General features: G+C 35.4%; 1 protein-coding gene across 4 annotated transcripts; it reads right to left on the bottom strand.

The window, feature by feature from the left end:
- Positions 1-1,167: 1,167 nt before the first annotated feature.
- On the bottom strand, positions 1,168-21,058 carry LOC105839866 (phosphatidate phosphatase LPIN2). 4 transcript variants are annotated; one of them, XR_001139344.3, is made up of 13 exons: positions 20,754-21,058; positions 9,293-10,272; positions 7,878-8,858; positions 7,679-7,797; positions 7,394-7,602; positions 6,938-7,114; positions 5,984-6,508; positions 5,793-5,874; positions 5,433-5,697; positions 4,855-5,358; positions 4,651-4,754; positions 3,624-4,047; positions 2,737-2,871 (listed from the first exon to the last, which is right to left on the bottom strand). XR_001139344.3 is itself a non-coding variant. In XM_012686462.3 (12 exons), exons 2-12 carry the CDS (start codon positions 9,479-9,481, stop codon positions 2,721-2,723), a joined length of 3,306 nt encoding a protein of 1,101 aa, XP_012541916.1. In that variant the 5' UTR covers positions 9,482-10,272; positions 20,754-21,058; the 3' UTR covers positions 1,168-2,720. The 4 variants fall into 4 exon arrangements, 3 of the variants coding, with proteins under 3 accessions (XP_012541916.1, XP_012541918.1, XP_012541919.1); XM_012686462.3 differs by lacking the exon at positions 3,624-4,047 and having other exon boundaries at positions 1,168-2,871; XM_012686464.3 differs by lacking the exon at positions 3,624-4,047 and having other exon boundaries at positions 1,168-2,871; positions 6,938-7,111.
- Positions 21,059-22,694: the final 1,636 nt, after the last annotated feature.

Genomic DNA, 22,694 nt, shown 5'->3' with positions numbered 1-22,694 from the left:
TATGGGTCTTCAAATAAAATTGATAATAGTAAACCCAAAGTAGTTTTTGATTTTGATTCCAATAGAAGACACAGTACATCTTCCATTGAATCTTTAGAACATTCCGACAATGAAGGTCGAAGAAAAGAATATAATTTAGAGACAGGAAAAAATATGCGGAGATTAAAGCATGAGGTACATAACTGTTAAGTTGATGCTAAAATATTTGCATTTGAAGGATCCTGAAACGTAAATATGATTTGTGAAATGCTAAAATAAATTTATGATATAAAATGTTAAATATTTCAGATTAAAACTCGTTGGCCAAGTGAAACATCAATAAAAAAAAAATATTACAGGTCATTCTGATATATATCATATTTCAAAAAACTTATAGCAGTAGTATGAAAAATAATTAATAAAACAATTTGACATAAACATAAGTTATATAATTAACAGAATTATTATGTAGTTATATATATATATATATATATATATATATAATGTGATGAAACTAATAACAGTGATATTTTTACAAAGTAATCATCTTTATGATTGTGACCAAAGAGCCATTTTCATAATTTTTATTATCCATGATTCCAAAGGATACAGATATCATACATTTATTATTATATATAGTAATTTAGGGACGTGCTAATACTGCTAAGAATTTAAAAACATAGGAATTGAGTAAATTAAATTTAATAAAACAGGTTGCATTATGATGAGATCATTTAACAGATAATGTGATATTATTACTGAGACATGGAACTTAGTAAACATATGTCACCTTATTTAACATAAATTTTTAACACTATCCCGCAATAATTTCTGCGCATTATCTTCTTGCAAAAATTAGATTATTCAGTAGAAGGATGTTTAGTAATTACAATTACATTAATATATTCATTATTGTTATGCATTATCTCCAATTTGTTTCCTAGATTTATTAAAAAATGGAAAATTTTTTTCATTATTACGGAGAATGACACCATGTTAGTTTAATATATATACACACACACAAACAAATTTTTAAAAAATAAAGTAAATATATTATAAATAAACTTTGTCTAAATGTATTTGTACCAAGAATAATTTTAACAAAATATATAAATACTACAAATTAAATATTAAAGAATTATAAATTTACAGTGTAATATTACATCGTACTATATATAATTAATTAAAAATAGTTAATTTAAAGTCTATTCTAAATTAATACGAAATATACAATATCTCCTTTTATCATAAATTCCTCTGTCATTCTGTGCCATTACATTTATCTAAATCGAGATGCATTTAAAATTATTCCCATACTATAATTTTTCTGTCTTTTCCTATAATGAATGTATTATCACGTAATAAAGAACATAATCTATTGCAAACATGACTCTATCCTCTTTGGTTGGATACAGTTGTACTTTTTTGTTGCTTCAATGACTCAAGAAGGACGAGGAGTAGATTCGTCAACATTACAAAGATACTAACGTAATCTATACGTCAAAAATGTTTTAGATAACATATGAAAGACCAATAGTTGGTAGAATGTATTTGATTAGAGGACAACCATGCTTGAGGAAAAGAGAATAATAGCAAATAAACATTAGGTCACGTATTATAGACTCGTATGTTATACGACTACCTTAACGCAAATATTCAAAGGAAATCCATGTACACGTTATCTACTTCATAATTCCTAGTTTGATCAGAATATCACAATGTAAATGATAGTATATTATTTCGACGATATGGCAATTTCACAGCTCACTAACTTAATCGAGATCTTATAATCAAAAATAAATTATAGCTCTCTGAAATTATAACTACCTAAAAATAGGGAACGTAAAAGCGATAACTTAATTATCCGCCTGCAACTTACATTCTAGAAGAATATCTCATCACCGATTACTAAGCAAAATTCCAACGCATCTCAATGTAGAAAACTGACGATATATGACGACGCGGACAATTATATATGCTCGTATAAAATTTGCACGTGTGCGGTAACAAGCGAGGTTTTCTAGCAGGAGCCACAAATACATAGACGATTCGCACTAGATTAAGAAACTCTCAATTAACAATTCCCAGAGAGTATTCTACATCGACTCTGACAAAAGATGGAACAGCTTGCAGACTCCTGAAGTATAGTGCGTGATGCAAGGCTTGCTGTTCGTTACATTGTAAAGCATATAACTATATTGTATCTAGTTTCTAGGCACGCTGTGTACATTGACTGGTGTGATTAAATTCGACTGAGATACAGAATGTATTTGATATCATTTAACACAAGATTGTTTAAATGTAACGAAGCTGGAATGTTTTGTCATTCATCTCGATAAAATTTACTTTTCAAAGTAAGATTACATATATATAATAAAATACTTATTCTCATTATAAACTTATTCTTATATATGAATGATATAAACATATACATGTATATATAAGTTAAATATTACAATTTTATATATTACATATATATATATATGCATATATAAATATATGTATATATAATATATATATAAGCAATTTCTTGGCTGATTTTTTTATACATGATCACTTAAGATCTAAACAACAAATCTTCAATACACAGAGTGCTCACATTAGCGAGACTTTCTCGTATAGAATAATCACACCTGTCAAAGTCACTACGATTAACGCACAGAGTATAAAAGTTAGTTAAATATAATAATCGTCATTCGTAATCCAAGCAAATGACTCAGTTGCGAAATTAAGAAAATTTCTTAGGTAGCTTGAGCTTGAGTGTAGAGCTCCTCAAGTTTCGGTACTTCGGGTATCGGTTCTCGCCAATACGCGAAAGTGCTGAATTCGTCTGTCGCATCTTCTCGCCACGCCGGGAATACTTGATCGACGATGAAGCTCATATTCGAATATCTGCAATTAGAAAATAAACAAGAATTGCAAAGCATGTATCAAATGTGTCCATATCCGCGTGTCGTCAGTATGGCTGAAAAATGAATATTTCATTGGTCTATAACTCGTTTATAAAAAATTAATTGATATGTTAACTGAAATATATGATTTTATCAGAATTTATCTAAGTTCTAGTTAAACATACAATGTTAACTAAATATGACAATATGTATATACATTAAATAAGTTATTAAAATAGAAAGTTCACACAATGCAAGAAATCTAAAATTAATAAAAAACATATGACATGATATTAAGGAAAAAAATAAACATAAAAAATATAATTCTGTAAATTATAATTAATTGCAGATGAAAGAAGAATGTATGTAAATAATGAGAGCACAGAATATTTACACACAATTTATAAACTATATAATTATTATATAAAAATCATTAATATCATTAAAGTTTAAATAGTGGTATCGCAGTTTATGCAAGAGCGAACATGAAGTGGTTGGTTGAAAATTTATGGACGATAAGCACAAATAAAAAGTTTGAAGCATGATAAACTCCTTCACTTGTACATACAATCAAATAACAATGTCTGAAAATAGTTATGAATTATAAATTCCATTTAAACCATCCCCCTTTCTCATTGCTGTTGGTAGCAAATGAAAAATGTACTCCCAATGACAAGATGTTAGAATGGCTAAAAAACAAAGCATATCAAGCGGTGATAAAAAATCAAATGTGTACAAAAAACAAGTGCTTACCCTATAAATTATAAGAAGTAGGAGCTGTCGCACAACCAAATATATTCCAAAATATAATACTAGCATATCTAATTATGGTTACATTCGACAATTAAAAAATTTATAATTAGAAATGAGTTCTCCTGATTGTCATATTACTCGTGTGTTCTTACAATATATATAAAGTGCTTGTTTTAATTTCGTACTTTGTCCATTGTTACCAAAAAATATTGCGCAATTATGCATGATAATATTCCATGTATAATGCAACAATGCGTTAAAGCCAGATATGCCACTGGTGTTACTGTGTGTATTTAAAACACTTTAATACTTTAATTAATTCAATTAATATGTCTGTTAAAATTTATGGTTGTGCTATCAGAAGACGTTTGGCATAGGTTGTGGCGGGAACAAGTCATTGACGATATTGCACTGACGCGTATAACTGTAATCACAGAAATATCCGACCTATCAATACTCTCTGAAAATTTGCATTCCTATTCTTTTTGTTTTCAACCAATAACTTCATTTTTAACGCTCAAACCCTTTCACAGTTTAATAGGAAAGGTGGTCCCAGTTTGTTAATAATTTTAAACCTTCTTGCAAATAAAAAAAATAGTTTCGATCATAAAACTTTATAGTTAGTAAGCACTAAACATAACAATTAGAACGAGCAATAATATTAAATGCTAGATAATACATATTGTAGTTAGCTGCAATTATATTCCATCTGCAAATAACACAATTGCTTTAAAGTTAGTACACGTTGCTTAAGATTAATTTAGTAGCATATAGCATTTTTAAGATTCAAAACAATAGAAAAAAATGCTTTAAAAAGGCACAAAAATAGCTTAGTGTATTAGGAGTGTTAAAAATTAAAATAGTGATTAAGTCACATATACATTGACAATTGCTATTTGATTAACAATTAAATATTTTTTTATTTCTCGATGTTTTGGTGTTATATATTCTCCTCATTCTCTCCGTAACACTTTCTCAACAGAAAAAAACATTTTAACAAACAATAACAATGTAATATAAAACTTACGAAGATTGGAATGTCTGTGTCAATTCATGTTTTAATTCTCCTCGATGGTTTATGGTAAATATCCTCATTATAGGAATTCCTACTGCTCGATACGCCCATACGTCCTGTACACACAAATAGTTTTAATAGCATTTTAGTAATTTTCGATAAAAAGTTAATTATTTATTAAATTAATAATCGAAAAATAAGATTTATTGCTCATACGTTTATGCGATTTCCATATCCAGCATAAAATGGCGCGGATCCTTCAGGGAATAACGCTTGAATATCTTTCAGACAGGATATCTTAAATTCTTCTGGCTTCTTCTCTATCACTTCACGATGAAACGCTAAGATTAAGCTTGTAGGATTCAACAATAGCGGTCCTTCCGGCAGCGACAGATCCCCTTGTCTCAAATTTCTCAAATATTCCCGAGTTCCTCCAGCCTGACCGATTGCTCTTGCTGAGAGGTACAGTAATTTGTAACCGTTATTTTTTATCTTTGTAAATAGTTGAGCAACTCCGGATTGAGCCCAGTCCTTGCCCACTATCGGTAAGATGTGACCCAGCACATCGGATTTCGTAATAGTACCATCGATGTCGGAGATGACGATTTTGTCATTCCACTTCCACTTATAAATATGGCATTTACAGCGTTTCGTACCCTGATAAGCCGTAGTAACGCTAAAAACTACTTCGTTAGCGCCATCCTTTAGATCGAGACTTGCCTATAAAAAATCAAATTTAATCGTTTTTTTGTTCGTACTTTTCGCAATTGAAAAAAATATATGAAAATACTTACTATCTGTTCAGACGATAGTCGCAAAGTTTTACGATATTTCTCTGTAGATTCGTAATACGGTCTTCTTTCCACAGGTATCTTGATACCTGCTGGTTCATTGTGATTACTATCAGAATCCTCACCGCCACTGTACCCTTCGCCCTCGCCCTCGCGTGTTTTCTCAGTCTTTGCAAGTGTAGTTTCGTTGGATGTGATTGTTAATCTTGTACAAGTTTCTATCTCAGTTGAGCTTGACGAATCTGTATTTTGCTCAGTCTTTACTTCCCTGTAAAGATATAATTAATAGAATTATTATTAAATATTTATGTGATTATTTATGTGAAAACTCAAATCTAAAAAAGAAATTGGCGAGAAACTCACCTGTTAGTAGAAGCTAATTCATCACTTGCCACAGCCTTAACTTCCAAAGACTGTTCAGATGCCTGCATAGCAGTTTCATCATCTGCAATAATTAAAGTTATATTTATAATATAATTTTTTCATATAAAATTTAATATTATATTTGTAAATAAGAAGTTTGTTAAACGGAATCAAAAGTTTAAGGAACTTACTTTGACTAGCGTCTTGTGGCTTTTTAGAAGGTTGAGTAGATCGCCTCCAAGAAAACCACGAACTATATCCACTACGACTCTCGGACTTGTCAATGTTCTGTTGCTTCTTATCTTCATGTACCGGCAACGACATGTATAGATTTTCGATTGCGCTTTGTGGCAAGAATCTTTGAAAAACAACATAAGTTAACACTATCGGACAAGCCGTAGTCCAATTGTAGAATTTTCCATTGATTTTCACAACCAGATTCGGATTCTCGTACAGTTTCGGATCATTACAAACGTCTTCGAAGTGTAGTAAATTTTCATTGAACACTTCCTGAGATGGTCCATTTTCACTGTCTAAACCACCGCACAAAGACATACTTATATCTATGTTATTATCGAAAATATGATGCTTTGGTTCCTCGAAATCGCTATCCAGAGACTTTGGTCCGCCAATAGCTCCCTCAACACTGTTCGGACTCTGAGGTAGACTTGGCCCATTGCCCGACTCTGTATCTTCTTCATCCACCCCTTTTCTGTCTGTAATATAGAGATAATGTGCATTATGTTTTTTTACATATAATTAAGGAATTATTACAGAACAACAAAATCACAACCAATTAGTTAACAAAAACAAAAATCTGACAAATTTATAAATGTATACAGTTTTGTTAGTCAGAGTTTATCTTCATTTATTATTAATAAAGATTGAATCCTTTCGTTCCCAAAAAGCAAAAAGATAAATTCGTAAATTATAAGAAATATTCATGTTAAATACTTTAATATTTTACTAAAAATAATTACAAAAAGTATTTTAATGACCATAACTCAAAAGTAACAAGAAATATGAGAAAAGAATAGAAAGAAAGAATAGAAAGAAAGCCCTTTCTATTGGAAGCAATAGAAAGGAAAATAAATGCGTTAGTTTAACATGCATTTAATATGCAAAAGCGAAAGTGAACCATGTACCTTTAACCGTCGGGCCTCGATGCGACGATGGAAAATACAAAGCCGCAACTTCGGGGTCCAGTTCGTCGGCTTTAAGATCGCTAAGATAAATCCCCTCAGATTCTGGATTGTGTCTTACGCGAGAAGTCTTCTTCATAAAGGAGAACATGCCACTGAGCATAGACCGTTGTGCATCTTCTGCCATTAAAAAAGCGGTTAGTAAACGGTTAGTGATCAAGCATTTGAGTTAGCTTATTATCGTAAAAAAAAAGATTAAAAATTTTACAACATTGACTGGTTAACTTTGTTATAATTTTATGTATCAAATACAGGCATATTAGTTTTTTGAAACATGAATGATCGATTACAATATTTTTCATTTAGAATTGTACAATAAAATGTTAATTATGAACAGTGTGTACAGGCGTGTTGGCATGTTGATTATAGACAGAGAATACAATAAAATCATATACTAACTATTCGGTTGATTAGCTGTCGCCAAAGAACTCAACGAATTCCTATGCGACATATGCGCTGGCTCCGGGGGTGGACTGGGTAGTTCGCCCCATCTCCAACTCTGCTGATGACCCTTATCATCCTCCCTCTCGCTACCCTCCTGCGTGATTTTACGTACTTCAAATTCCGTATCCGATTGAACAGGCGAAGACGATCTGGATTCTTTATTTCTTTTAAACATATAACATGTTAATATAATTAAATGTACGCGCATATACTAACGTGAAGAAATATATAATTACATACTTGGTAACTTCTGAATCACTGAAAAAATGGAAATCGGTTTCGGGACGTTTTTCTATGTCCTGGGAGGATGTCAATAATTCCGCGATAACATTTTTCTTTTCATCTTCCAGAATGGGGCCCTTAAATATTATTTTTCAATAAATAAATGTATCGATATAGCAGTAAAAATTATAATGTACATTAAAATGACATTGCTTACCGATTCGCTAATTGACTCCTCAGTAAACGTTGCATCAGTCTCGCTCAATTCTGTCTGACTGCTGCTGCCATTACTGCTTTTTCTCTGCGAGCCTTTCTTCTTCATAATGCTCTTCCTCTTGCGCTTCCTCTTAATCGAATTGTTACTCTTGCACTCATCAACGTTCTCTTCCTTCGAATTCTTCTTATTCAAGGAACCATTTGATTCGTCGCTAGATTTCTCCTTACTACTGCTCTGGGGATCATCGGTAATTGGCCTAAAGTCATTCTTCACCACGCTGATCTTGCGAATTCTTTCAGATGAAGTGACAGCTACAAAAGACTTTGGGCAAGAAATCGTCAATTTTGGCTGCTCATCACCAAGAGCATCCATATCGAATATCTCTTCATCCTCGTTTTTGTCATGTTTCTCTTCCTCTTTCTCCTTCCAGTCACTCAGCAAAGCCTTCTCAAAATTCTGCCGCTGCTCGATTGAGAGCTCAGGAAAATTTTCCTTGAACAATCTATCCTTGTCCTCCATCTTCAAAGTGGAATACTGTTCTCTGATCATCTGTTGCTTCTGCTCCGGGGATATAGTGCCGAAGCTCTCCTTGAACATTTCGTCTCGCTCTTCCGCGGTCAGTGAAGCAATCTGTAGCCATTTCTCACGATGCTCCGCAGGAAGATCCGAAAACTGCTCAATCAAAAACTTCTCCCGTTGATCGGGCGGCAAGGCGGACATCTGCTCCCATTTCTCGCACTCTATGGAAAGTACTGAGTCTATGAGAATCTTCTCTCTCTGTTCCTGAGGCAGATCCGATAACAGATTGAACTTTTGCGGTGGGAAGCAATTGTCAGGTATTGGCGAGCAGGCCAGATGTGGCGGGATTTCGGTGTCTGTTGGAGATCCATTCGAGCTGACTTCTTCCACAAAGAACGCCTCACCGGAATCTCCAAGTTTCATGTGAATCTCCCTGGGCTCTCCATTTATCTCAATGTCAACCTACAAAAACATTCCTTGTATGCAACAAGATGCAATCTCATATGTATCTTTCATCTCTATCTATACATAATCTTAGAAAAAATATAACTTTCTTATTTCAATATAAAAATATAAATATAGAAAACAAGAAAGAAAAAAGGTATAAAAATTCTTGAAAAAGCATTTGAGAAATAGATATCTTATAATAAAGACGAGAATGCATTATTTTAACAATGTAAGGAGCATTAATTAGCATTATAATATCAAGTTATATTACAATAAAAAATGTTCATTTATTGTAAGCCATAATTTCAACAATTTTCAAAAAAATACTGATACGAAGCAATGACAATTTTTTTTTCAAACGCAACGAAGGACAATCTTTAATCGATTATTATCACATTTAAGCGGTGATAAACCGCTGATAATAAGTACGAATGTTCTCGGGGACTTACCACTTTCGCTCTAGAACGGAGTACGCCGAGCTTGCCGAAGCGGACATGGAAGGGCGAGCACGTGTAGGAGCCGTCTGGCTGCTCGACGACGATGACGTCGATCGCGCCAGTGAGAGTCGCGGCGTTGATCTCGTTGTAGAAGAGACGGAAGTTGCTGATGATCTTGGCGATATAGTTCATGCTGTACATGTCCTAAGCTCGCGCAGCACAGGCCGCGGAAACTCGATCGACGAGGGGGAGGGGGGGGGGGAGAGAAAGGAAGAGGAGACACGCGATCGGGCGGAGTGTCGTTCGAAAATTCGTGGCGCGCGGCGAAAGGAAAACGCGTACTCGCGGTTGTCTTCAGTCCGAAGGTCTCCCGCGTGCGAGAGAGACAGACTACAGAGAGCTGCGAGGAGGAGGAGAATCGAGGCTATCGCTTCGACGGATCTGTTTCGAGTCGTGACGTCTCGTCGACGGGCTCTCCCTTCGAACCCTTCGAGCACGATCGACCACCGTCACGGCGAAGCCGACTCACCGATCGGCGGTTCGCCGACAATGCACGTCACGGCGAGCTGTCAAAAGCGCCTGTACCGCAGACGCGATCTTCAGCACCGTGACGTTGTACGCGAATTCCGCTCGGGGATCGAGACGCGAGGCGAGCGGAGACGATCCCGGCCGATACCTCGACGCGAAATGGAAACGCGACGCCGACGAATTCGAACGATTCGAGAATCAGAGGGTCACCTTTTATTGCCCCACGGTATCCTTTGTTCACTCGTGGAACGTACACTAACAAGCACCAACAAGCACTGACAAGTGCAGCCTGACACCGCCAGCAGACGGTACTCCGGACTGACGTTGAGCGCGGTCACGTGTCCCCCGGCCGGGCCAATCGGCGCGGCGGCCGCACCGCTGGTCGATACGATGACGTACCACGTGATCAGCCGGCGGCGTTAGCGCGCGTTTCGAACCTCGAGGTCTCGCTCGGCGCGAATCGCCTGGAACAAAGAAACGTGACATCATGCCCACCTGTGCGCCTGCTCGGGTGCGTGCGTGTGCACGACTGGCATCGATCGATCAACTTCGCCTCGTGCGAAGAGACCCGCGAGCGATATCCGGCCACTGACGAGACAATTTCCGACATTCTTCGCGTTGTTATTCATCTTTCGATATTTCTTTTTCACAGCGAGAATGGAAAAATATCTCGAATATGCATAATCTCAAATACTTGTTAAGATTAATATTAAGATTAAGATTAATAATACTTCAGTATTATATTAATCTTAATATTAATCTTGCAAAATTTTTTCTGCAACGAGAATAAATAAAATAATGGTCAAAATAGAATTTTAAACAGTAATACGTTTCTCTTGTTTGATATTTCACGCCGTTATTCTCTCCACCTGCCGACCAAAAAATACGGTCGATCCTTCACGAAACTCAAACGGACGAAAAGTCATCGTGACCTCAAAATAATACCAAAATGATGACTAATGAAATTAATATCAAAAGAAGATGAAATAGTAAAATAAGTAGAACAAGAGTCGATATTATTACAATGCATTTTAAGGTCAGCATACATTAATAATGCATAAGCATTCACAATTTGTATTTTGCAAAGTAATAATGTAAAAGAATAAAAAGAATTTACTCCGTAAGTTAAAATTGTTTTTTTTTTTAAATAATTGTCAAATAAAAAAAATTATCTTTTAATTTACAGCCTTTCGTGCCCGTTCTTGACCTTTTATTTCTTACTGCTTGGCTCCAAAGTAATTATTAAATGTCACTTTTCGATTCATTTTAATGTTATCGTGACTTGTTGTTCTACTCCTGGAAAGAAACATTCAGACCGGAGGCGTCACGACTTACTGCATAATAAGATTTCACGGATCTTGATCTCATAATTAGGCACGGTCTCGCGGAACTCTGAAAAAAATCGCGCGCCATCGAAATGGAGCAGCGCGAATTTGCCGCGCGGCCGCGCTCGGCGTTAACTTCGGTCACATGAGAAATCGGCCAACTTCACGCTCGATTCATTTGAACCAATCGGACGTTAACCGACGTTAACGGCTTTCGCGCTATTGTGCCGTGCGTTTCGGGACCGAAGGTTCGTCACGCGGGCGCGTAAATCCTGTCGAACGTTCGTCCTTCTCGTGTGATGATCTGACGATACCCGATGACGAGGGCATGACGACGTGACGCATCACCCAACGTTCAGCGAAGCCCGGCCGACGCGGACCGGTCGAACTTCGCGGAAACCTAACCGCTCTCGAAGCCGGGCGAGCTCGCGCCATTAACGGCCATTAGGTAAGATCACAAGTTATTTCGGTCGTGCCCCCGACCGGGGCTATCTCGTCGCGCAGAAGTCGGGGAAGTAATCAGGCGGAAGCGGCGACGATCGATGCGATCGCGAGATATTTTCGTGCCCGACGAGTCGCTCTCGTTCGAATAGGGAGAGAGGCGAAAGTATCTCCGAGTAGCGGCCGAATTATCACGATCGATTTTATTACGCCGATGATCAGTTCTTTTGTTCAAGATAGTAGATTATTGTTTTTAGATCTGTCGTTCGATCGACGTTTAGAGCCTCATCGCGTTAAGTAATAGCGAGACAGGATCTAAAATCCTGGCAAACGTGGCCACGAAGCTCGATCATCTTTTATCCTCCTTGCCCCTGCGCTTCCCCCCCCCCCCTCTTTCACCGGCCGTGTTAAGGCTGAAGGCAGAGAACGAGACGTAGGTGTCGTAGTCGTACTCGTAGAGTAAGGCAGAGAAAAATGTCTCGTTCTCTGCCTTTGGCCTAATCGGGACGAAGACGGCCATATTGCGTTATTCGTAACATCGAGAACTTTTTCTCGTGATTCATCCGTCTATCGTAAATCGAAGAGATATAGCATGTAACTATTATTATAGTCGGACTTAGATTATTACGTGAAACGTTGATCGTTGTATTTTTAATTCCGAGGTTACATAAGTCAGATTGTATTTAGAATATGCATAAGACGAGGCGTATGAATTAATGTGATCGCGTGATTTCTTTCCTTGCGACAGCTTCTTCGGGTCGCTCGCGCCAGACGTCACGTTTTCTTTTCGCGTCTACTCGATGCGAATGACACAGCAGACTGCACAACGGCCTACTTGAGGAAAAACACAAAGCAAACGCCGTCGCGATCTATTCCGTCTGTCTCGATATAATTCGTTAAAAATAACACGAGTCTTTATTATAGAATATCAGCACGGTTAACGATGTACACTCGCTTAGATTATTATTTTGAAAGTATTTATGTTCTCATTTCTCATATGTCCTATCCTGGTGAACATTCTTCTCAGAATTTTTATAAAAATGAGTATTTTTTAGAATTAAAGAAAACTCTTTTTCATAATTTTTTATATGTGTGAATTCAAAAATGTTTTCAGATTTATATTAAAGAAATTTGAATATTGTTTAAAAAGTTATAAGAGAGAAATTTTGAAAAATTATATGAAAAATTCCGAGAAAAATGTTCACCAGGATTAACATTTTTTTTCTCATATTTTTAAATAACTTTCAGAATTTTTTAGAATATATTTCTATATGATTTTATAAATTTATAAAGAATTTTAATTATTTGAGACATTCTATTCTCAATACAGAAAAAAATATTAAAAGATGAAATAGAAATATCATTAATCTTTAATGCCAATTAAAAAACATTGAAAATATTGAAAGATTAATATCTGTTATAATAATATGTCAATAAAATATCTGAAAAATGTTATCGACGTTTTAACACAAACCTCATTTTAATTTAAATATTTAGATTATTAGACATTATGATTTAACATTTTTTTCATACAAACAGATTTTAATATTATTTTTATTTATCTACTATTATCTATTATTTTATTTATCTATTATTTAAGATCTTAATCTCAAAAGAGAAAAAGAGAATTGTAATCAAAATTAAAATTAAATTTATTCCGAACTTTTAGTTACAAATAAAAATATGTGGCAATTTGCTGTAAATTAACAATTAGAAACGTCCTTAGAGAACATGTATCTTTAAAGAATTTTACGTGATTAAAATGGAAAGACAATGCAAACATTTCGTATTCACTTGGCCGGCATCAGATTGTACGCACGTAGGCGGCTGTGTGCACAATGCGAAAATGAACGTTGCACTTTGTTTGCCGATGCAACATCGCATGTAGCCAAACATTGTCAAGGTTTAATGACGTGCTGTTCATTTTCTTTTCTCTTTTTGCGCAGGTTGTGTGTGAATATGTGCGTGCGCGCGACCACGTGTGGCGTGGACACAATTGTTGGAACGAGAGCTCAAAGGTCCCTCGCGATGCTGTTGGCAGTGCAACCGGTCCAGATGTTTACAGATCCCTCTTCGTACGGTGAGTCGTAAATTAAAAATATGTTATTATTCATTGATAATAATTTTCGGTATTAATAGAGAGAAATATTCGTTTATAATTTTGCTGCTGCGCAACGATTATTTAGCAATACGCGGTTTTCCTGATAGCCGATGTTATCTTTCCACGTGCCTCAGCGGTTTGTTTTCGCGTAGCGTTAATCCGAATCACTCTCTATTATTCTCTTTAATTGACCGTATTTTCCGCGATGCGACGTATCAGTTGACTCAATCCGAGTCTCGCGGTCATTAGCTGTGTAATTATTGCGCACAATCGCAATAAACGGCGATTGCACCGATCGATAAAATCCCGTTCAGATCCGACAATTCAATGGCATTTTCATTAAGCATATACAGTTCACTGATAAAATTTACACAATGCGAGGAAAACGCGATTTGACTCCCCCCCCAAAAAAAGAACGGTCAGTTGTCAGCGAGATTAATTCTATTCTCGGAATCGAGCGCGGGAAAAATGATCGTTATTGCGTTAGGCACAGGAGCCTAGTTTATCTCGGCGAATAATGGCGCAAAAAGGTCGATCACTTTCCTGGGACTTGCGTAAAAGAGAAGGTTGCACGCGCGAGTGAAACGCAGCGACTGGACCGGTCTGCACGCTCGCAACCCGCAAATTATTTCGCCCCATCTCTCCGCCGTCAGAAATGCGCTTTTAATATATTACATTTGTGCAGGGAACACTCTCTTTCTCTCTCGTCTCTCTCGAAATCTCCTATCCGGCAGCCAATCGATGCACATGAAAAATTTGCGTACGACAAGTGTAATAGAACCCTTGCGACGAGTCGTCTGTACAAACAACAATAAAAATCGAGCGGCGTTCATTCGAAACGAGAACGGTATTGCTTGACATTTGCATACTTAAGTTTGTTATTCGTTTCGATCTCAAGAACGTATCATTATACGTGACTCTCCCTCGCGCACTACATTTTATTCTAATTTAAAGCTGTCCTTAGAGAGACCGCCTGCGGAAAAAGTGCTGGAAAACAGAGCGCATTAATATGCATCGAATGCATTGAGATACGAATATGTGACGATCACCTTGCGTAAGTGCTCGCGTTTATTATACGTTTTAAAGTTTAAATCGGCTTTTTGTATAGATTACGTAACGATCATCTGTGAAAAGTGTTGGGAGAAATAAAATTTCAATTCAAGTCTCGGGGTCGTCGGGGGAGAGCCATAAAAGTTATCGTACGATCGTACGCTCTCCCAGGAAATATGTAAGCTCTCGTGCGCGAGCTATAGTCCTCCCGTCTTCTCAGCGAGAGAAAGAGAGAGATTTGCCTCTGTGACCGACAGGTAAGAAAGTTTCAAAGGTTCTCAACGCGCCGTAGTATTTTTTTTTACGACTCTCGCTGTTTTCAGCAATTATTATGTAGTAATTTAACTACTTTTCTCTCGATTACGTGTAATTAGCATATAAACTCCGTAGAAGAATACATTCGAATTAGTAATTGGAAATTACTCCGCAAATGAAATTTTTACGTTGTCAGAAATCAAAACGAGAACATTCCTTATGAAAAAGTTTCTGACAAGATTATTTAATATTGCGCAATCGGAAACGGACAGAACTGCAAAAGAGGGAAAGAGATCAACTTGACAGCTGGACTAATTTCAAAACTCTGAACAATATTTTCGCAAAATTATATATATATATATATACATATATAAACATATATTTGAAGTCTTTCAATGTAACGTCTGTGTATTCGTTCACTCGTGGCTTTGACTTGACAGATGTGAATCTCGTTAACGTCGTGCGTTTTATCGGCGATTGAGGTTCTCAAGCCTTTATTAATAGTCGCAAACAATAAATGTTTAAAGATGTTTTGGTTGTTACAATATCAACGTTAAAAATCAAACGAAATTTAAAAAGCTACAAGCTTCTTAAGTTATTCTTTTTTTTCATATAAAAAAATTTGTCAATATCTGAATTTTCCTGAAACCAAAGAAAGAAGAAAAATTTAATGATAAATGATCCTATTTTGCTGATGTTTTAGGAAAATAATTTTCAACCGAGTGAATCGATCCAAATACACTTTTGCACGAATATATATTAGAGTTTTATTAATACATGTCAAAAATTTGATTCAATTAGTCATTCTATTTTCTTATCAAATTTGCAAATAAGTGCTGCAAAATGCGACTTTACATAAGAATCAACAGCAAAAGAATTAAATAACTTTTAATAACTAATAGGACAATTATAATCAAATTTTATACATTTTACAAACGTAACAATAGGGTAATCTATAAAATTTTCAAATTTTTGGTAATAAATTAAAATGTGACACACATGTCCTTGACATCGATCTGTCCGAAAACGAGCCAAATCGATACCCCGCAAATTGCTTGGGATATTTATAGATAGAAAAGATACTTGCAAAATATTTACTAATCTCGAAAACATCTACGCAGTCATAAAGCTGCGTCGATAGAAATCGACCCAGTGAAAAGATTTACGATTGTGTGTAATTATTCTCATAATTTATTACTTATATACGTTTTATCTTTTAAGTTGATGTCGTATCTCAAGTTTGATACATTGAAATTTGCCACTGTTCGTTAAATAACAAAGTGAGATAATGAGATAATAATAATGAAACTGATTATACGCGCACTTTGTTTCGTCAACGCAAACAATTAAAGCGTTAAAAGCGTGATCGAAAAAAAATGCAATTTGCAATCTTCTCGGAACAAGATGAAATGCAAATTTAGACATTTGGACGATCGCCTGACAAGAATACGCTGTCATGTCTGCGGCCAAATGGCGAAGGCGAACGATTGTTCTCGTTAAACGAATCGGCAATTGTTGGAAGCACGCGAACTTTTAATTCCCCTTGGTATCAGCAGATACCAAACACCGTCCGCGTTCTCTGCAGTTATTACTTCGGTACATTGACCTCCCAAACGATTTTATTATATAACTGTATCTGTATGCTTAAACTGCGAATATATTGCGATTACTTTTCGAGCATTTGGCAAACGGCCAAAACTCTCGCCAGACATATCCAGAAATGCGAAGCCTTAAAATTTCGCACATGACAAATTATTGTTGAATCATCGCCGCTTAAAGTCATTCTCAAACGACTCCGTTTGTTGCTTAGTCGCGATTATTTATTTATTGTAACGCTGATAAGAAAAAAAAATATAGCACTATAAACTAAGACATGAAAAAGGAAATATAAATTTATAGCTATATATAAAAACTACTTTTTTGTAAATTAATTTTGTTTAGCGCAATTAAAAGAAAGATTAATGTTTTTAGAATTCCAGAAAAAGTTGAGAGCGTTTAAGAAGCGGGTTTTTCTGCGGTGGATTTTTAAGGAAGAATGATATTGCATTTTTTATGACAAATACGTGGTATACACGTATTTTTTATCTTTGAAATAAAAATATGAGTCATCGCTTGTTCAGAACTGGTCAAAGTCAAAACACTTGAATATAATGATTTAAAAAAAAAGATATCGCAAAGTGACATAAATTCAAATTCGACCTTTGTCTTCCTAATGTATATAACTTTAAAAACCTTATGAAATAGTAATTTTATTAAATCATTTGCAAGACCTCGAAAAACATCTTATCCTGAAATTTGAAAAATGCAGAAATTTTATTGGTAATCGTTATGAACAAAATTCGCGGTTCTGTTGCTACTTAAAATAAACAAAAAGTATAAATTACGATTTGCACGTTACAAAACGTGGCTTTAATTAAGATACCTCTAGATCGCGAAATTAATTTCATCGACCGTTGCCCCGCGCAATCACTCGACAGGCATGCACCGCTGACTAACTGTGTCGTCGGTTATCTTTCGCGATTAATCACCGTCCGTATCGCGTGTTGTACGCGTGCGGAAAGATTATCGCCGGCAGACAGAGCGGGTTTTCGACATCGGCTAATTTTCCGATCGGCGAGCGATGACCGTCGACCAAGCGATTTCTTTTTCGACAGTTCATCGATTTCCCCCGATTTGCTCGTGGCACGCGCGTTATGTAACTTTATCTGACACGCATTTGCAATCTATCCACGATCGCCCCGCGTAGACAAAGAGGGCTGTTACTAGCAGCGAAAGTAATTTGATCGTGAAACAGCCCACTGCTAAAAAATCGTGCGCCGCTAGCAATAAACGTCGCGCAAAAATGACGAAATTGATTTCGAAAATTTTGAAAATAATAAGCGGGCGTAACGAGTATGTGCGAAATTGGCATCGGATTTGTTCGCGAAATAACCAGCGATAATGTGACTTTTCAACGTTAACGTTGCGAAAATCTAGTTTATGAATCGCGTGTCCGTAATAATATTCGGCAATTAAATATTGAGTAATTATTGAGTGTGCAGAATTGCTTGCTTCATATCCTGAAGGAATTGAAGGTGTCAGAAGTAGTTTTTTCTCTAAAATTCTCATGTCTCGTTTTAATAACATGACATCAAGCTCACGCGAAGGTGGTTGATTTATCTGCAAATGCATTTATATTCAAACTCTTTGCTGACATTTCCGATCTCGTAATCTAGGTTGTTCAGTCCCACGTTAGTTTCGATGTATACCTCCCTTTCTCAACTTACTTCACCTCTTTACATACGCTGAAGCTATATTTCTCGCTACGATATACGATCAATATACCTCGTGTTGTTGTTGCTCCCGCGATACACTATCGTGAAAGCGAGAGAAAACAATGTCTCGTGACACGTTGTTTTGAGATCGAAATGAATTCGCGTGACCGACATCGCCGACCTACGATTTCAAAAGTAGAATATACGGATGAGGCAGAGACGATGACGACTGGCCTTCGTCCAGGTGAATTTCTTTGACCATGGACCTGGCACTGAATGCACAATTGCGAGGTGACATTTATTTTTGGTCTTCACAGTGAGACATTCAAATTGTTAATTTTGCGTGCGACGGGTACCAAATTTAACTTTCGAAATGAAGAGCGAACATAGGCTAAACGTTTGATATTAAGGTCTCTTATTCAAGAAAGTCATTTAAGAAATTTTTCATTCGGAATGTTTAAAAGTCTGTGTCAAATATTACCCTAGAATTTGAAATACCTTTTTTAGACGACGAGAAATGTGTATATTTATCGACAACTAATTTCTGTTCAAAGTACATCGATCGTATATAGAAATAGTATTAGTTCATTCTGAACAATTTCCATTCTGTTCTTACAAAAGAAAAACTTTGTACTTTTGTGTACATCAATCTTTTACTCGTCTCGTTTGTACAAAATAGACCTTTTCGTAGCCCAGACTTCTCAGAATATAAAGTTTAATATGTCACTCATGATAGCCTTGAGTTTCGCTGATTCAGCGCTTCTCAAGCGAAATAAGATCAAAGCGCAGGAAACACGAAGCTAGTTCCCTCTAAATCATTGCATGCCCAGCCAACGGAGACATTATGCAAAAACGAGTGTGTGAGAAAATTTTCAAGAATTATTTCTTTATCTATTCATGCTTTCCAACTATATATAAATCTTATTATTATGAAATCCCATTATTAAATTACAATCATCATATTGAATCAAATTAATTGTGTAATGCTCAAAGAATTACATTTAAGACAATTTATTTGTTACAATTGCTAATATAATTGAACGGAAATATTCAATGATCGCTTTTTAGTAATTTAATACATTTTTGTTTGTGTAACTTAAGTAACAAATCAACAAACAGATTTTCTGCTACAGAATCTAATTAACAAGGAAAAATAACATTCTCAAATATCTGAATATTTCAGGACTCAGTTCCGAGATATTCAAACGATAAAAAATATTTTCCAAGTATTAATTACCGTATCGTTGCACAAATTATATTTCGCAAAATTGTTATTGCACCTCGACTCGGATGCAAAGTACAAACATATTTCTATTGCGTGCAATTCGCTGAACTTGCATCGCAATCTATTATGCCGGCAAAATGATCAACAGGATAGTCAACATTAATGATTACGCAGCAGAGTGTAAACATGTTTTCCCTTGTACTGACTCATATGCTTTTCATTAGTGAATCGACGAGCTTCGAATGTCATCAAAATGAGCTTCCTCGAGCTCCAAGCTTGCATAGATCGGCGCGATGAATTGCGTACAGTGACCATGAATAGACTGTCACGGACATTAGCATAACTTCGACGAGTCTCTCTTGCATAACTTCAAAAATTTTGATGGTATTTAGAGAGAATTTTTTGTATTGCGTTTTTAACTTTTATACACTCTATAAAAAAATTTTCTTGAAAAATTTAAAGTAAATCTCAGAAACATCTTGCATTACATTTATAATATTCATAAATAATGAATGTATTCAGAGAGTTTTTGCCGTAATTAAATAAGTTGTTTCAGCTTTAAAATTCTGCAAGGACTGTCGGTTTGAGGATAGTTAATAAATGCAATGCTTGTGTGTCAGTAGTCGATGCACTGAGGAAAAAATAGTTGATTTGACCAAATTTTCCAACTAAATTAAAATTTTGTCAGTTTAAGAATTTATGCATTTAACTTGAATGCACAAATTTCAATTCAAGTATTTATATAGTTAATTTAAAAAAAAAAAATATATATATATATATACTTGAATAGACAAAATTTAATTCAGTTGGAAAATTTAGTCAAATTAACAACATTTCTTTCTTAGCGCGCGAGTAAAACGTATAATGTAGATATATGTACAATTATTTAAATGACATGGCTATGTAAATAGTATTATCTTCAAATACTATGTAACAGCAACTTCGCGAATTTCTTTTCATCACATGGTACCTGATGGTACATGATTTCACTCATAAAATGTAAGATAAAGTCATAAAATAACAAAACTTATTATTTGTCTTCATTTACATAAACTAAAGCTAATTAGAATTCAATTGTGCTACATCTTCCTGGAAAAAGAACTATAGGAAGAAGGAATTACCTTCAAACACAACGAACCTTGACTTCTTCCATTGCTTTTAATTCTACAAACTGCCTTTAGAACTTTATTATAAAACCAATTAAGATTTTTTAAGACCTAATTAAATAGCAACACTACAGTCCATCCATGTCAAATTATAAAGTTTATGTTGTTTGAAATATTACGTTACTCACCTTGAGAAAAATTGAAAAAGTATCGAATTGTTACACGTGAATGTTCTTCAAGCACGTGGCTCAATGGGATTCGAATAAACAATAATAGGCTTGCGAGAATTTATTTTAGAACACGTCTACGGCTTGTTCGAGCGGGTGCGCTTGACTGAAGAAGCGACTTCAAAGTTTTATCGTCACGAACCAGTCGCGGAATCGGTCTACATACGTAACAAACACGTGTGTATACGTGTGACTGGCGTTGCGTGCGAAGGAGCGCGAGCGGTGCGTGAACACGTCCGACTTATACGAGCGATTGAAACTAACTGAAACCACTGGCGAGCGCGGGTCCGAAGTTTATCGTTGTGACGGAAACAGCTGGGAATATATGTCTGTCTATGTACAGGGTGTGCGAAAAGAAATTTAGCTGTTAAAATCGGAGATAACCACCGATCAAAACAAGTGCAGATACGAGCTGGTTTTATCAGTTTTTATCTCCAAATGTTGAGACCCTATATTCAAGACCTATATACTGCAATTATTAACACCCCCTTTCCTACCGCTAAGTTTTCCATTTATCATAAAGAGAGATGTAATTATAAAATAATTACTGATGCGTGAACACTTAATTGTAATATATGATGCAGTATTGATAGACCTTTTATTTTATAATAATTTTCAAAATTATTATAAAATACGTTTTAATAAATATAATAAATACAAAACTACTTTGAATTTCTCACATGGACAAATCATCTAATTTAAAATTGACGTAAAACGATTTTTCTTAAATATATAATGCAAATTATTGTATTAATATTAATAATGATTAATATTTATATAATATTAATATGTCATGATGTATATTTTTCATTTTTATTAGTTCTCTCTTTTTTCTTTTTTTTTCTAGAAAATAAAGATTTAAATCATTTTTAAGCTATTTTTTAAAATTCAATTATTCGTCTAACGTTCTTGAAGATTATCTATTCAGAGTTAACATAAAGTTGTGTGTTCACGGATAACGCGTCATTCTGTGTACACACAAAACATACGTGTATTCGCGTTGATGAGTGTGCGAACATGCGAGGTGGAGAGACCACGCGATGTGTTTCACATGAGGAGGAGCTTGGCGATTGGTCATTAATGGGTCGGACCAGCGAGCCTCTCTCACTTCGACATAAGCGGCCAAAGAAAGTAAAATGCGTAAAGATCGTTGGCCTAGATCGCTGGAGGCACCGAGCCGTATCGCGCGATTAGCTGCCAAAAAACACGAGACATTTTGGTGAGACTCACGCCATCAATGATTAACCAATTATTACGCGACAACGAAAATCCATCTTCCCCTTGTTGCTTTAGGCTTCTTCTTCACCTAAGATCAGAGTAATTTTTTAATGTTACCTTCAAAGACGTTTTGGACGGGTGAATGCACTTATTGTAGCACAGTATTTTTTTTAAAGACTGTTATCGCCACGAGATAATTTAAATACAAAGTCCTTTCTTGACCAATTTTTTTTCTCAGAAATATAAAATATTATTGCACCTATGTTGAAAAGTAATAAAAATATATAATAATTACTTCTGTAGTTTTTAAAATGTTGCTAATCGTTTAATTAAATCGTTTCCTTCTCATTCATATTAAGTCATATTCAAGGACTGACTTGTTATTTTCTTGCCTCTCCATATCGGATTGCCCATCACTTCGATGTCATAATAAAGATGATATAAGATTTGTTAACTCTTGTGAAATACTGTTTTCGATCGTTGAATTTCAAAAGTACGTGCGAATTCTTTAATATTCGGTTTGAGATAGGAAAAGAGAATAATTATTGCAAAGCAATAAAGATAAGACTTGGGCATCACGTACTATTGCAATAATGTCACATTATATGCACATTATATAATAGTGAAAGTTTCATTATAGAGATAATCTTTAAAATTTGCGATCGGTGATCAAACATATTTTAA

The sequence above is a fragment of the Monomorium pharaonis genome, chromosome 6 (assembly GCF_013373865.1).
Source record: "Monomorium pharaonis isolate MP-MQ-018 chromosome 6, ASM1337386v2, whole genome shotgun sequence".
Taxonomy (NCBI): Eukaryota; Metazoa; Arthropoda; class Insecta; order Hymenoptera; family Formicidae; genus Monomorium; species Monomorium pharaonis.
The sequence above is the reverse complement of the archived record's forward strand: the minus strand, read 5'-3'. Positions and strand labels throughout refer to the sequence as shown.

What these genes read in the sequence shown, in the direction of transcription:
- LOC105839866 (XM_012686462.3), bottom strand. Translation starts at nt 9,481, where the DNA reads ATGTACAGCATGAACTATATCGCCAAGATCATCAGCAACTTCCGTCTC. An exon ending in AGGAGTCAATTAGCGAATCG is followed by an intron (nt 7,798 to 7,877) that starts GTAAGCAATGTC and finishes ATAATATTTAAG; the next exon opens with GGCCCCATTCTGGAAGATGA. An exon ending in TCGAGGCCCGACGGTTAAAG is followed by an intron (nt 6,509 to 6,937) that starts GTACATGGTTCA and finishes TCTATATTACAG; the next exon opens with ACAGAAAAGGGGTGGATGAA.